The following is a 15,086-nucleotide window of genomic DNA, read 5'->3' on the forward strand; positions in this document are numbered from 1 at the left end:
GTGTGTGTGTGTGTCTGTGTGTGTGTAATAACTTGTTTGGAATGCAGTTACTATGGGTAAGGGGCAGCAAAGATACTAACTTTCACAGACACAGACTCAGCTTAGTAAGTAGTTAGTGTGTATTCTTGGTCTGGCTGGGAATGTTCGAAGCCCACAATAAGAACATCAGTGCATAATTCCTGTATGCTCTTGAAGCCAGGTTGTACTTGGTGAACTAGTCAGCGAATCACATTTTTGTGCACAATTTCTACTTTAACCTTTGGGTGTGAGTGGTATGAATCAAAAAAATCTCTCTGGTGACCATCAAAGGGCAGTGGAGCGGACATAAGGGCAGTAGTTCCTGTGTCTGACATAGCTGGTGTTACATCAGTTGGCAGTGATGGGATTCAAACCTCATCTGTGGCTTATCAGATTTCATGTTTGGTGGCAGTGGTGTGACATTGGAATTGAAATTGCTTAGTGAGCAAGGCAATTTTGCCACTAAAGGTGTGTTCACCCTTATAGCTAAAAGGTAAACATATTGAGATTTTGTTTTGCCCAGCAGTTAGTTTTATGTTAGTGAGAATAGGTAAGGAAAATGGGCAGAAATAAAGCTCCTCTGGCAACACCAATATGCAAATGTCACATTTGATTAAGGACTGTAAAGTTAAATCACATGCCATTATATTCAAGGAAGACATGATAGCACTGCTGTGTGCTTCTGGGCTCAGCCCACTAAAGCTAGAAACAAACTAGTAGGTGCAGTGAGTGTGTAAGAGGCAGACAAAGACAAAATCCAATCTCCTGCAAGGGGGGGGGGGGGGGCTCAAACCCAAGTGGAATTACAGAGTCTGGCACTGGAGAAGGAAACATATGGAACTTGAACCAACTGACGGAATGCAGTGGCTGGAGGCAGACGAGACCAAGAATAAATACTGCTAAAGGTGGGAGAGACGATCATCCTTCACCAGGTTTATATGAGTCAGAGGGAGGGGGAAAAACAAACCACAGATGCTCACCTCAGTACAATTTTTTTTCCAGAGCATAAAGATGGGGATGATTTTGATCATTTGAAAGGGTATGTAATTAGCACCAAGATGACCAAGGCCAATGAATGAGGTATGTAACTACTCTGCTCATGGAGCAGGCTAATGTGTGCAGTTGCAAGCTTAGTGATGTTGACTGTCTGAATAATGATAAAATTAAATATGCGTTTACTTGCATGCTTTAAACTGCCTCCTGAAGTGTGCAGAAAGAAATTCAGAGAGCACAGAAGAAAGGCAAATGACAGCATGAATGAATATACTACAGAAATATGCACCAATTTTCATACTTGGGAAGTGGATGTGAGGTCACCATATCTGAAATGCCTGTACAGCATTTGGTAAGGGAACAAGCCCTCAGTACTTTGCCTGAGGAGATGAGGATCTGGTTGACAGATCAAGGATTAGTGTAATGGTTAAGGTGTTTATCTCATAGGAGGTACAGGGTTTGATTCTCACCAAAGGATACTGGATCTGCTTAAAATGGCCCACAAGCGCAACTAGCCTAGTACTTACTTATAAACCTATGAGACTGTAACACTGCTGACGAAATGGAGGGAATGGTTGCCTATAGCTAGCTATCAGGTTGCAACTAAATACATAGCAACTAAACAGGAACAACCATTACATATGGGTATAAAGGAAGACACCACAAGTTATAGTACATGACCATGTATTGCAGTTAGATGGTTTAAGATCTCAGGAAGCAGCAAGCTGCATCACTAATTGTGCAATGTTGGGGAGGGGTCTTTTAAACTCTAGCCCTTACCCTTGCTTCACTTGTATGTTGTTGTGTTGTGTCTTTCGGCTTATCCCAGTTAGGGGTCGCCACAGCGGAACTCCGGTCCGCTAATGTTTGGTAGTGGATTTTTACGTGCCGAGTTACCAGCCCTGAAGCACAACCTTCAACGAAGGCACGCCCATTCACGCATGCCTCCACACAGAAGACGCTCTAGCTGAGAATCGACTGTGACAACATCTTGCTGTGACGCGACAACGCTACCGCAGCACCACTTATAAGACTAAAACAAGGCATGAGGTAACTGCCTGGTGAATCGTGTACTACTGTAAATGTTCAACAATCTGGTTACAGTGTCTCAGCAGTGCTTGGTGTGGCTAAGCACATTCCATGCCTCATATAACTACTGTACCATCTCCTGTTTCCACTAAAAATCACAGCAATGAGATGCAAAATGTACCAAAATGAGACCCTATGTGAACAGTATACATGTTCTAATAGTGCATTCAAAACTGTAAAAGGTTGTTTGTAATAACTTGCAGTTATTTGATAGTATAAATATGAAATAACTTGTAGTTATTCAATGGTATAAATATTTGTCAGATAGTTCTGAAATGATGGTCAATAAAAAACTTTGTTTAGAACTTAAAAAAAAAATCACTGCAAAAGTGGGCCTAAATGTCTTCTTCTCCTCATAACAGGCAAGTTTGTGTCAGATGGGAATTCATAGCTCCCTTGTTGGGTCCGCCAGCAACACAAGTAAATAAAGTCAAGGGTTTCATCCTTCTAGCGACCAAACTAGTTTGTTAAGGTTGTAAATATCAGATGAGGCTTCCCTTCCCATTCCCTACACAAAGACTTCTTCAGTGACCTGTGGGAAAGCAGATGATGTGACAGGATACAACAAGGCTATAACATGAAACTTCACAATAAAGAATAAAGAAAGCATCCAGAATGCAAACTCAAGAACAGAAAGAAATTGGAAGTGCCATATATTCTATGAACATGACAGTCACAGGAGTTACTTAATGGGAGCAAAATGTACTTTGTAATGAGAAAACTGTTGACATTCAGATGCAGCTGTTCTTTAAAATCTCAATAAGCATATCCCACTAAAAATACTACATACTTCTCATCTGACATCTCAAATCTCAAATGTAGAGAGCTGAATTCCCCAGCTGTGTATACATTTCTTGAATCTCAAACACTGAAAACAAAACACTTCTGTTTTTATTTTTATACTTCATATCCAATTGCAGTTACTGTCATGCGTTTTATCTCATGACATTGCCAAATCTCAGACCTGCAGTGTGTCATGCAGCTAACAACATAACAACGCTCACACACACACACTGTCATGTGTTACGATTTGAACTTTGTAAGGGTTATGCAAATTCAACAGGCCGACTAGTTACTGAACAACAGACATTATAATGTTAACTCCTTCACAAGTATATAAATGTGACTGCCACACATACTAAAATACCAGACAAGTCAAACGGTGGACGTCAGCACAGCAACAAGCAGTTGTATACTCATGCCAGTGAGTGTTTCACTTCACCAGTGAAACTAAAGTTACACAGCACATCTAGCAATGTTGAAAATAATGCTAGGATATAAATTAGCATCTAGTTCTTAGTCCTTATACATAGTATCTGAAAAATAATTAGAAAATAGTTGTTTTCACTCTGCATCTCCTTGCCTGCTGCTCTCAGTTTAGGCATTTACACTCTGATATCTGAGAAAATTATATACTGGTACTTGTTTTCAAATATCATTCTGTATTTATTTAGGAAGAATGGTAAGGCAACCTGTCGTCAATGCAGCATAGCATGGAGAACTCTTAGGTTCTGACTTCCCTAACTTAGTACTGCACCATCACTGTACAAAAGTAATATGGCAGTTTGTGTATGCCACCGTTTAGTAACAAACCAAAAACACAAAGCATCTGACATTGCCTCAAGCTTCAACACACTGTAGCAGTGATTCTGCCACACAACAACACTACACCCTCAAGTATCTCACTGTATTATTATCAAAACTACAAATCTGTGCATGAAAAAATGCTACACAAACTCATAATATACTTTAATACTTTCACATCTGTCATATTCACAAAAACTCATCTGCAGCCCATGCCACCAATTAGCTACTTAAACATTCAACATGAGCTAGTTTTATTTATTTCATTTTATTCAATTTATATTCTGCTGTCCAGGTAGAGCACTGATTTTGACCTTTTTCAAGCCTGTCCAGTGTATACAAACAAGTTAAAAACAATAAATTATCACATAAGAAAGTAGAGGGCAAATGAATACCAGAAATTAAACATATTAATTAAGGAGACCACAAAAGCATAATGGACACACATAAAAACACATAAAACATACAGCATGATGCATAAAGATGCACCCCCAATTCGTTGGAGGAAGGATAGCATAATGTGTGTTTTGTGAAGGGCTTTTAACTCATCAAACTACTGTCTGGAAGTAGCCTTCATTAACTAATGAACAAGAATGTGCAGTCACAGGAGGGTGGCACTGTGGGTCCCTGCAGAGACGCAGGAAGCTCATCTTGCCTCCTAAGGGGTGGGTTCGGCCATACAAATGCCTGTTCTGCCAGTGGAGGACAAGGAAGGAACATGCAGCTCTCATGGCTGCCTATAGCATGCCCCTTCCAGACAGCTCTCAGCTCCTGAGCTGTACTGAGGTGATTCTCAGTGTGGTGAAACGGTGAAACAATGAGAATCCAGCTGGAGGCTTGATAATCAGCAAGCATGGAGGCTAAAAGCAGCTTGAAAAATAAGCCCTGCGCTCAGCTATGCTCACTTAGAAAAATCCTGACAAACATTATATTTGCATAGTGATTAAAAGACCTGCATTTGACTCCGGTGGCAATCACTTATAAATTAGTTTATTTACCCAGTATTGTCTGGCTAGCCTTAAAAACAAGAGTTTGTTTTCCAGACCAGTGGTGGGACAGTGGTTAGTATTGCCCTTGTTTCTGTGGTTCAGTTTCCAGGTGATATGCACTCTTTAATGGAGTTTTCATTTTTTCTCCCTGGGCCTACATAAGTTTGCTGGAAGATCAGGTTTTCTTCCCTGTCAGACATGGACAAATGAATACAATCTTTCCAATGTCCCACAGGTGACGCTTAGTTGTACGAGTATTTCCATCCTGTTATGAAATGGTGTCACATCCTTTCTGTGCCATACACCTACTCAGTGGTAGGACACATTTTGGCTATCCTGCAACCCTGAATACGATAGAGTAGGAAACGTAAAATGGATGATGCTTTCTATCAACACAAGCAAATGCATCTTCACACGTAGATTGTCTTCTATTGAGCAAATTTGTATTCATGTTATAATAAGGCATCAAAAAGCCTCACTGGCATCAGCTCCATTGGCTCTTGGAGAAAAAGCCCTGACTGTGACCCAGAAGAACCAAAATCAACTCAGACCTTGTTGGAGTTGGCACAGGGAAGATAGGAATGACAAGGCTGAAGCCTCTTTACTGCTTCTTGGAGGGAGGGAGGGGGAATTGATGTCCAGTCAGACATTCCATGGTAGAATTCACAGTGGAGACCAAGGATCACATGGGAGGTGCTGTCTACATGATGGTGGCAGCATGACTACTTAGCATGTGGAGGTATGAATGTCAGTGGCAAGGCCCTCACTGCCTGCCACCACTTTATCACTAAAAAAAAAATGACTGCACAACAGTTCCTGCAATCAGCTCTCAACTAGCAGAATAAAAACAGCACCAGTGTAGTATGTTACCAAGTGATCTACTCTCAAAGCTTCCTTCTCTGCTTGCTTCTTTCTATACCTTTCCATCTACGAGAACACCAAAAACAACTGCAACCAGATCTATAACATCTGGCATCACTTTGTAGCTGGAAAATTCTGATGCATCAAATTTGTTGGCAGATATTTTATTCATATAAAGAGAGGCACACTAAAATGTTTTAACATACAAGTTTAAATCTGACGCATAAACATTACCTGATACGGTGTTCCAGCTGGTAAAATTATACTGTCACCAAGGAACTGAAGAGCTGTTACACATTTCACCCCACAATCTTCCAAAAGTCTTTGGCGGAGCTTTTTGTTCAAGTACCAGCTCTGATCTCTGAGTGGATCATGCTCTGAAGGCATCTCTAAACCCTCTTCTTTTGCAACCTGTAAACAAAAAGCAACAACTGAACTAATAACATTTCGGTAATGTATGGAAAACATGCAAACTGTCTGTGAATATGAGCTTTTCTGTGCTTTCTTAATGCACTTATGTGTGTTCTATGTACTTAAGTTCACATCAAGCTCTGTAATCTAAAAATGCCTTAAAGAAATCACATTTTACCTCGAAAACTCTTTTTCTACACTTTCATTCAGCTAACGGAAAATAAAAAGAAATTCAATGCTTACATTTACGCTTCCAAACCTGTATTAGTATAAACAAAATGATACACACAAAGCACCTAGTGTCAGTCTGCTGATGCAGAGACAGCATGGCCATTTCACTTGAGGACCAGTTTGATGAGGTAGAGATGACTGACCATTGCTCTTCTAGAATGGAGGGATCTGATGGAATCAACAGCTCCGCATGCTGCGTTGGTGACAATTTTGGTACGTGTGTGATGAGGGAATGGGCAGACTGCAAAAGCAAACACGGAACTGCACACGCTAATCACCATGACTACTGTAAATTACAAATGTCAGCGGTATCAGGGAATAACACAGGAAGAAAACAGCACGTATGACATGTAAGAGGTAGTTACATAACACACTCAATACCCATTATCTCATGATAAATAATAAATAAAAAATAAATACCCACCACCATATTTCTCCACCACGACCAAAAGAAAAGCATCCTGCTTTCCTCTTACAAAATGTAATTTGACACTCAGTGGAAGACCACCGAGAACTCAGAAAGGGAGCTAAGTAAGGAGAAATGTCTTGCTATCACAAAACTTAAATGTAACCTTTTTCTTTCATCAATAAGTACCATGGAACACTTGAGCCCACTAAATCTGCCAGATGGAACCCAGTGTACCACTTCACCCAAAGGACAAAAACTCATCATGCTACTATGCTGCAAAGCATTGTCAGTACAGGAAAGTAAATCCAAACAACTGGTATGGGAATAGAACTCATAGTTTTTTGGTCTTCCAGCATCAAAGGTTAGCTCAGCCACTGAATTTGAAAAAACTATACAGTACAACAATATGAATCACTCCACTGAAACCAAGACAATCTAATGCTTTAACTAGAGATGACCTTGATAGTAACTAAAAATTTAAAGATGCCTCTGATGTACTTTTTCATCATTATAATGAACACAGTAGACCACCTACTCAAATACAGAACCAGTTTTATAGTCAGACCATAACAATCGATTGATGCATTCCTAATACTTGCTTCAACACTGCAGCATTTATCAGACCAGTTCTGCTAACATTCAAGCTGACATTTTTTCGTTTATATCAAATCCCGCAAAAAGGAGAAAGTAAAAAAAATTATACCTTTTGCAAAAAGTCCTTTATCTTGTCAGCATCTCTTGCAGAGTAGATATGCCAGAGAGCACCTGGAATTTCACTAGAGTCCTTCAACCGATTCTTCAAATGATCGTCTATGTCTTCCTCCTCAAGTTTCTTTAAATCACCTTTCAAAGTTCAGATGAAACAGAAATTGACTTAGTAATGAATGAAGAATGCAGTGCTGGTTACTTGTTAGTACTGCCACAAAGTGCTGCTACTATCATTTAATTAAAAAATGTAAAGAATCAAACAGTTACATTCTACTACATGACTTTGTTCTTAAGTTTAAGTTATTACACACAACTCCTTTGCAGAGGCATTATCCTTGGCAGTGTCTCAGAACTGAGAACCTATAAGAAAAAAAGATGTAGCCAACACCATACGACACAAGTGAACACTATTTCTTCTTCCCATGAGACAACATGCAAACAAAAAGTGAAACATCTATAAACTGTTAAATAACTTCTTAATTGAACAGCACAGCAATCTACAAAGAAATGAAAGCTCTTTTGTATAGTTCTTTAGCCAAACAATATTTCAGAATGATATATCCACACATGGAACCACAGCAATGCTACTTTTTAGCTACATGAAATGCCATGTTTCCAAGCTGCCTCACAGTAAGCCAGTTTTTCAAGTTTGTTAAAGTAGTGGACTAATATTAAAAAAGTGCCTGAAGCTTATTATTAGTGCATCTATAACCATCACACTTTTTTGATTAAAGAATGGTCATTAAGAGGTGAACAGCAATGTAGTTGTTAGCAGAAGGAGCAGCAAACCTCCCCTGTGGGAAGTATTAATGGTCTCAGAGGAAATGCACAATATGACAGTGCTGACCATATCAGAAGGATCTTTCAAAGGGCCCTCTGTGGTTCATGAATTCACTGCCCTCTTTTTTATCTGGCTGGAGGAACACCTTCTTTATTATCACCTCCTTATGTCTCATTTAGTTAATACAGTTTAGGAACTTTTAAATACTCTTGTAATAGTGTTTCATTGTCAGGTGGTATGTAGTTTAAACTGTGTCAGTACTGGGATTTGTGAGGAACAAGCATTACTTATAGTACACATTGGGACACCAGTGTAGATTTCCAAAATAAATTTGCAATGTCTTAAAACAGAACAACGAATACTAGCAAACAAGGAAAGGAAAGGAATTTCAATGAATAAACTTGCAGCAAAGGCTTCATAAAGCAAGAGCTATCAAATCCCAGATTCTCCGGGCCTGCTACATTCCACTATGAAATTCAGCTGGTCTTTATTTATTTATTTATTTATTTATGCTTTGTTAACTGGCTTAGTCCCACTAGCCCAGTAGCTTCTTTTTAGGAGAGACCAAAGGTAGTATTCAAACTTTTTATAGAGGAAATTTAGCCAGGTGTGGAATGCTTTTCATCCACCTGAGCTACCACAAGCTCAGGCAAATGGGGTCTCTTTTTTTTTGGGGGGGGTAAGTGTAATGTCTCTTATTCAACTCATCCATTCTAGGAGTGTCGGAAGACAGACAGCTCACACACTGAAATGTTTTCAGCGTTAACTAGGCAAGAATCACAGCTGACTATTAGCAAATAATACTTGTGGGCTCTCTCATACTCATTTTCCTTATGCCCTTCCAATAAAGCACACAGCTGTATGGCGCACACAGACACAAACAAACATAAGCCCATGTGTGTCTTGCTGCACTACCAAAAGGGTACCACCAGAAGTAGTGCTGACTTGATAATCAAGATGCTCTTCTCCCTAAGAATGACCTGTTTTCTTTCAAGATGAAATAAGTGCAGTCAGCAGCATTAAAAAGCAAATGTTACATGCTTAACCTGTTCATGCAAGGCACATATCCTTCTCAGCTAACCTAAAGATGAGCTGCAACAGTAACAAAAATCACAGCTAATGAGTACAATGTAGGTGCACATCATCCAGCTATGCTGACATAACAGAAACAAAGACCTGATTACAATCATGTGACCTCAGGTTGGAGAAGAAGCCCCAACACTTACAGAAGCTGACTGGAGGGAGACAATGCATAGTTTACTCATTTCTTCAAAACAGAATGGTGAGGAGACATGCAGGGGCAGTTCCAACTCCTCAATGGTGAAACCAAAGTCTGTAACAAAGCCGCAGCTACAGTACATGGCAATGCAATTGTCAGGATGCATGATCACATAGATGTGAGACTCTCCTCACAGTGCCAATGCAAGCCCACTTGTGTAGCATCAGCCTGCATGTCAGTGGGGAAGTAGGAAGTAGGGAAAAGCCTGATGTGAGTACCATATATTAAGCTGCAGGAAGCCTAACTCCACTTCGCTTTAAATAATGTTGCTTTCCAGTTCTCCTGCTGGACAGGCTCATCTGGGATTGGAAAAGTTCTAAGATAACAGCACTCTCTACTTCTTCTTCCTTCCTTGACAGTAGCCTTATCTTAGGACAGTATCAGGTATTCATGGTGGGAGCACCTGGAGGTGGAAATGGCTAGCAGAAAAAGGTAAGGATGCAGCATTACGACCCCTGAAAAAAAGAGGTACACATCAATGTACTTTAACAGATGTGCTCAGTAACTATGGTAATAGACTGTGTCAGTGTGCTTTTGATGTTCTAAATTCTAAGGGAAATACCGAGTCAGTTTCAAACTCTGTTGGCCTGTATAATTCTAGCAACGTTGCTTTGAGTTTCTCCAACAAAATCAAGTCAACAAACAGTATATATTAAGCACATGTAAAAACAAATAATGAAACAGCTACAACAAAACTATGAGCTTTAGCATCTACTTTGTGAAAAATTCACAGTAGGAGACTTTTTAAAACTGTGTCGACTCAAAGAACTCAGCTTCAGGAAACTCCTGAACCAAAACCAGTAGTATACTGGCAGTTCAAAACAAAAATAGAAAAGTAAATACAAATTAAATGGAAAAAAGACATGCATAGAATTAAGTTTTTGCATGGTCAGCCACCCTATACTCCCACCTCTTCTTAAAACAACTGAAATTACACAACCTCCTTCTTCTCTGAAGTCTCACCTTGATATAATGGGTGTGAAAGAGAAATATTCTGTCTTTCTAACATTGTGGGATCTCAGAGACTGTATAATTAATGGGGTGAAGTCTAGTAACATGAGGCATTCTGCCTTTTCTGGAGTAGGGCAGGAGTCCAGTAGTAAATAAGAACAAAGCTAAAATGATACGCATGGCTTTGTAGTTATCAGCTTAAGGGGAATTCATCAAGAACCAAAAACACAGACAAAGCAGACACATATGATGGCTACAAAGGAAAAAAAACTGGCAAGAGAGACATGCACAATGAGAAATTTACAAAAAAAAAAGTACTTCTACATTTCAACAGTTTACACTTTTTTACATTTAAATTATTTTAACCAGATAGGAAGACTAATCATTCAGCTACATTTTTGTTAAGAGTCAGAACCAAGGCAAGTATCAAAAGAACATATAAAATAACAACAATAATAATAATAATAGTAATAACAACAATAATAATAATAATGTCTAAATTATATTTAATGAGTGTATTCAAATATTATGTAGCAGAAAATATAAAACATAAAAATAATAACTAATTGTAGCTACACAGTTATGTATAACAAATTAAGATCTACTGGCCTACAAGTAACCTGCTGGATTGCCAGCTAGCTCACAGATAGGACACAGACAATCAAAACAGAAGTTACCTCCACAAAGAGGCCAGTCATCAGTGGAGTACTCCAGGGTTCTGGCTGCATATGTTTGCAGATGACTGCAAGCTAGGTGCAGTCATTGAATCCCCAAATGACTTAGCCATCCTGCAGGAGGGTTTGTTAACTTATGCCAAAATCATGGACGGAAATAAATGCCAAAAATGCTTTACTGTATCCTTTGGGAAGTCATCTACCCCAGAGAACTACCACATCAACAGCACGCCCCTAAGAGTTCACCCATTTGTTCGGGATTTGGGAACCTATGTGGACAGTGACCTAACTTTTGACCATCATGTGTCTATCGGTATAAGAAAATCTTTCTATAATGCAGAGCGTATAAACAAAGGGATTGCAGCTAAATCTAGGAATGTCATTCTTCTCCTTTACCCAGTCTTCACTTCTCCTTTACTCAGTCTTCATTTCTCCTTTACTCAGTCTTCATTTCTCCTTTACTCAGTCTTCATTTCTCCTTTACTCAGTCTTCATTTCTCCTTTACTCAGTCTTCATTTCTCCTTTACTCAGTCTTCACTTCTCCTTTACTCAGTCTTCACTTCTCCTTTACTCAGTCTTCATTTCTCCTTTACTCAGTCTTCACTTCTCCTTTACTCAGTCTTCATTTCTCCTTTACTCAGTCTTCATTTCTCCTTTACTCAGTCTTCATTAGGCCAGCCACTGAATAGAATGCCCCCTTTGCCATACATCTGTCCATATACATGCAACAACTGGAACACCCCACACAGATACCTTACTAAAAAGATAAAAGGCCTAATCCTGTCCTAAGTGGACTGATCCAAAGCCCTCTCACTATACTCTGCATCCTACAGAATGCTAAGAGGTGACCTGTGTCCGGCATACAAGGCATCTTCCAACCTGTTACTGATAGATTTACTGCACATCAGCAAGTCAAATAGGATCAGAAATACTCAGTCTAGGAATCTAAAACTCTTCTGCATCATCAACAGAACAGTTTGGAGGGACAGGTGAATCTTGCAAAGGACACTGCTGCTTTGCAGCAGACTCTCTCTCCACATAAAACAAAGTTTATCCCTGTCCGTATATAAGCACAACTTAGATCTATGGATGAGAAACAGAAAATTTACCAAAGAACTGCCCCCTGTACTAGTGATGAACAGAAGCAGCTCCTAAGTGCTTTAAACCATGCATGGGCCCCCTCAAACTAACTATGGTATGATACCAGTTATTCTCATTAGGGGCAAAGTATAATTATTGACATTGGGATGACTAAAGACAGTCTATAACCAAATGACATAGGTTACTTTGAGCACAAAAAAGGGAAATTGTCCAAGCTTAAAATAGCCCACAAAGGCAGCTAGCCTAGTACTTCCCTATAAAACTATAAGAAGCGAACAAACAATGTAGATTACTTGCAACTTGCCTTTTATGTAGAAATAACCAAGTGCAGAAAGAGAAATACACATGGAGAAGCCATGTGGGTAAACACACATCAATTTCTTGGACATACCTGCAATGTTATCTTACACTGACAGTCCCCTTCATTACGGAACTCCATGAAAGATACAAATTACCATCACTATCTCACAAATACCATAACCATGACATGACAGGTTGTGCTCCAGCAGTGTGGTCTGCTGCAAAAAACAACTTCAAGACAAGATCCTGAAGTTAAGCAGGTAAACTTGCAGCAGTTCGAAGTTTCAGAACGTTATCCATCTCCTTCGAAACAAATGATTTTAGTCTTTTTGTGCTTTGTAACAGTGGCTTTTTCAATACATCGACAGTAGGCCAATGAGACATAGTAGTGCTCCTATAATGACCGACAGTAGGCCAATGAGACATAGTAGTGCTCCTATAATGACCAACAGTAGGCCAATGAGACATAGTAGTGCTCCTATAATGATCGACAGTAGGCCAATGAGACATAGTAGTGCTCCTATAATGACAGACAGTAGGCCAATGAGACATAGTAGTGCTCTTATAATGACCGACAATAGGCCAATGAGACACAGTAGTGCTCCTATAATGACCGACAGTAAGCCAATGAGACATAGTAGTGCTCCTATAATGACCGACAGTAGGCTAATGAGACATAGTAGTGCTCCTATAATGACCAACAGTAGGCCAATGAGACATAGTAGTGCTCCTATAATGACCGACAGTAGGCCAATGAGACATAGTAGTGCTCCTACAATGACATGAGTTTTTTTTTCCTTCGCACAAGGAAGCAAGTCCAGCAGACTTCTGGCATGGTATCATTTGCCATTGGGTCAACCGTTTATATGTTGTTATATTGTCATTACATTGTCAAAAGCCTTACCTCATACAAATATGACACACAATCACCAGCTCAGAAACTGTCAATGGCTGCCCTCTGCCAAGTGCCACACTACTACAATGAATGACATAAATGCTTTGCACATAACATTTTCGGTTGTGCCACCTTGTATCTTTTAAGATCAAGACAAAAACATACAAATAAAAGAAAAGAACATTCATGTATGAGAATACCTGGTTTGTTGAGTTCTCCATTTTCTTTTACAATTCCAACATATAGGAGTATGCTAATTATGTCTGACACTTCAAGATGGAGATTCAAAGTTCCAATATCTTGGTCCTTGGCAGCTGCCACACCTATGATACAAAGTCCATTATTATTTTTTTATTCAAAATACAGAGAAGAGATTTTGCAGTGCAGCTAACAGAAGAGTGATGAGCCTAGCAAATTTACTTAAGCCACTATTAACATCTGCTAATAATGTATGACAGCATCAAAACTTCCCAAGAAGTGTAACACTTCCTACCATCCTGATTCACCTACCAACTTGAATGAAAAAAATACCACTCATCACTGATAAATCATATGACAGGCTGCCATTTTCCAATGATTTTCACAGCAGATGCACCCCCAGATTCTGAAATAGTTCAGGTTTGGGAAGAGATTCTACAACAAATGCACATGCATTCAAACAATGGCTGCAACTCATTGCTCAATGTTGCCCAGACGGCAAACTGTTGTGTAATCCAGCCTGTACACACAACCATATGGCATAAAACCACAACATTTTAACAGTTTCAGATTTAATTGCAAGACATCTGCTTTGAGGTTATCAGAACAGCAGACTACTACATCTGATTGAGGAGAGGGGGTTACAAAATACCAACGTAACAATGGTGGATATATTGGAAGTGCTAAGCTGTTACCAGGCGACCTATTTTTAACTTCATGCTTCTGCTACTCTTACAGGATGGCTGCTAGCAATAAAAAATCTCTCATAAGCCAAAGAATGCCTCAGCAATTTTTCTGGGATTACCAGGTTTTCCACAGCTCACTTTGCACTGTGCTAAAAGAAAATATTTTTGCACGCTGCAAGAAAAAAAGAGAAATTGGAAACAACACACAAAAATAGCCTTTGGTGTATACAATTGCAGATTTTCTTACAGGTGCCCACTGTGACTTCAATATAACACATTCTTACCATAAGCAAAACAGATTCTTGGCCCTAAGTCTGGTCGTACAAAAAATCCAGGCAAATGGGAAGCCAGGTTCAATCTTCCTTCAGGATCAGTATATTCTGGCAAAGGCAGATTTGCTATAAAGTCATCATACCTAGAAAATGAGAATGAAAAAAATGTCATTAAGCATGTTTTTGAAATGGTCAGTCAGTATACCTTTACCAAACAGTGAGACACAGTATTCTTGCACATGCCCTAAACACTGTCAAACAGTATGGAAGGACTGAAACCATAATTAAACTACCACTAAACTGACAGCTTTATCAGCAGATGGTAAAATGCAAATTAAATGTTACTACAGGCCATGAACATTTATGACTAGACAAACACAAATAACTATATTAATTCTGCGTAAACAAAAACAAGAAATTAAGTTACAGAAACAGCTTTATTAAACCAGTATGGCACCATGACCACTGTAACATGATAGTTAGACAAACTAAAGGCTCTTCAAAGGGCAACGCTTCCTAAATTATGGAAGCTTATGATAACATGATGGACATGTTCCTGCCTTTCCACTAACCAGTTAGATGCTACTTACAAATTCAGCCATTTTCTACTTTACTAGGTACACTTTACTAGGTACACATGTTCATATGTGAATAC

At 39.2% G+C, this 15,086-nt stretch overlaps 1 protein-coding gene across 2 annotated transcripts in view; it reads right to left on the reverse strand.

The window, feature by feature from the left end:
• JMJD1C (jumonji domain containing 1C) overlaps positions 1 to 15,086 on the reverse strand; it is a 304,550-nt gene that overhangs the window by 53,604 nt on the left and 235,860 nt on the right. For both annotated transcript variants that reach the window (XM_044056466.1, XM_044056465.1), the window contains exons 18-21: positions 14,444 to 14,574; positions 13,476 to 13,598; positions 7,289 to 7,428; positions 5,769 to 5,945 (exon numbers count right to left, since the gene is read on the reverse strand). In XM_044056466.1, coding sequence (XP_043912401.1) covers positions 5,769 to 5,945; positions 7,289 to 7,428; positions 13,476 to 13,598; positions 14,444 to 14,574 — 571 coding nt within the window. The remainder of the gene's footprint in view (positions 1 to 5,768; positions 5,946 to 7,288; positions 7,429 to 13,475; positions 13,599 to 14,443; positions 14,575 to 15,086) is intronic.

Source organism: Protopterus annectens, chromosome 14.part0, assembly GCF_019279795.1.
Source record: "Protopterus annectens isolate FY-2018-M chromosome 14.part0, PAN1.0, whole genome shotgun sequence".
In the NCBI taxonomy this organism is placed as follows: Eukaryota; Metazoa; Chordata; order Ceratodontiformes; family Protopteridae; genus Protopterus; species Protopterus annectens.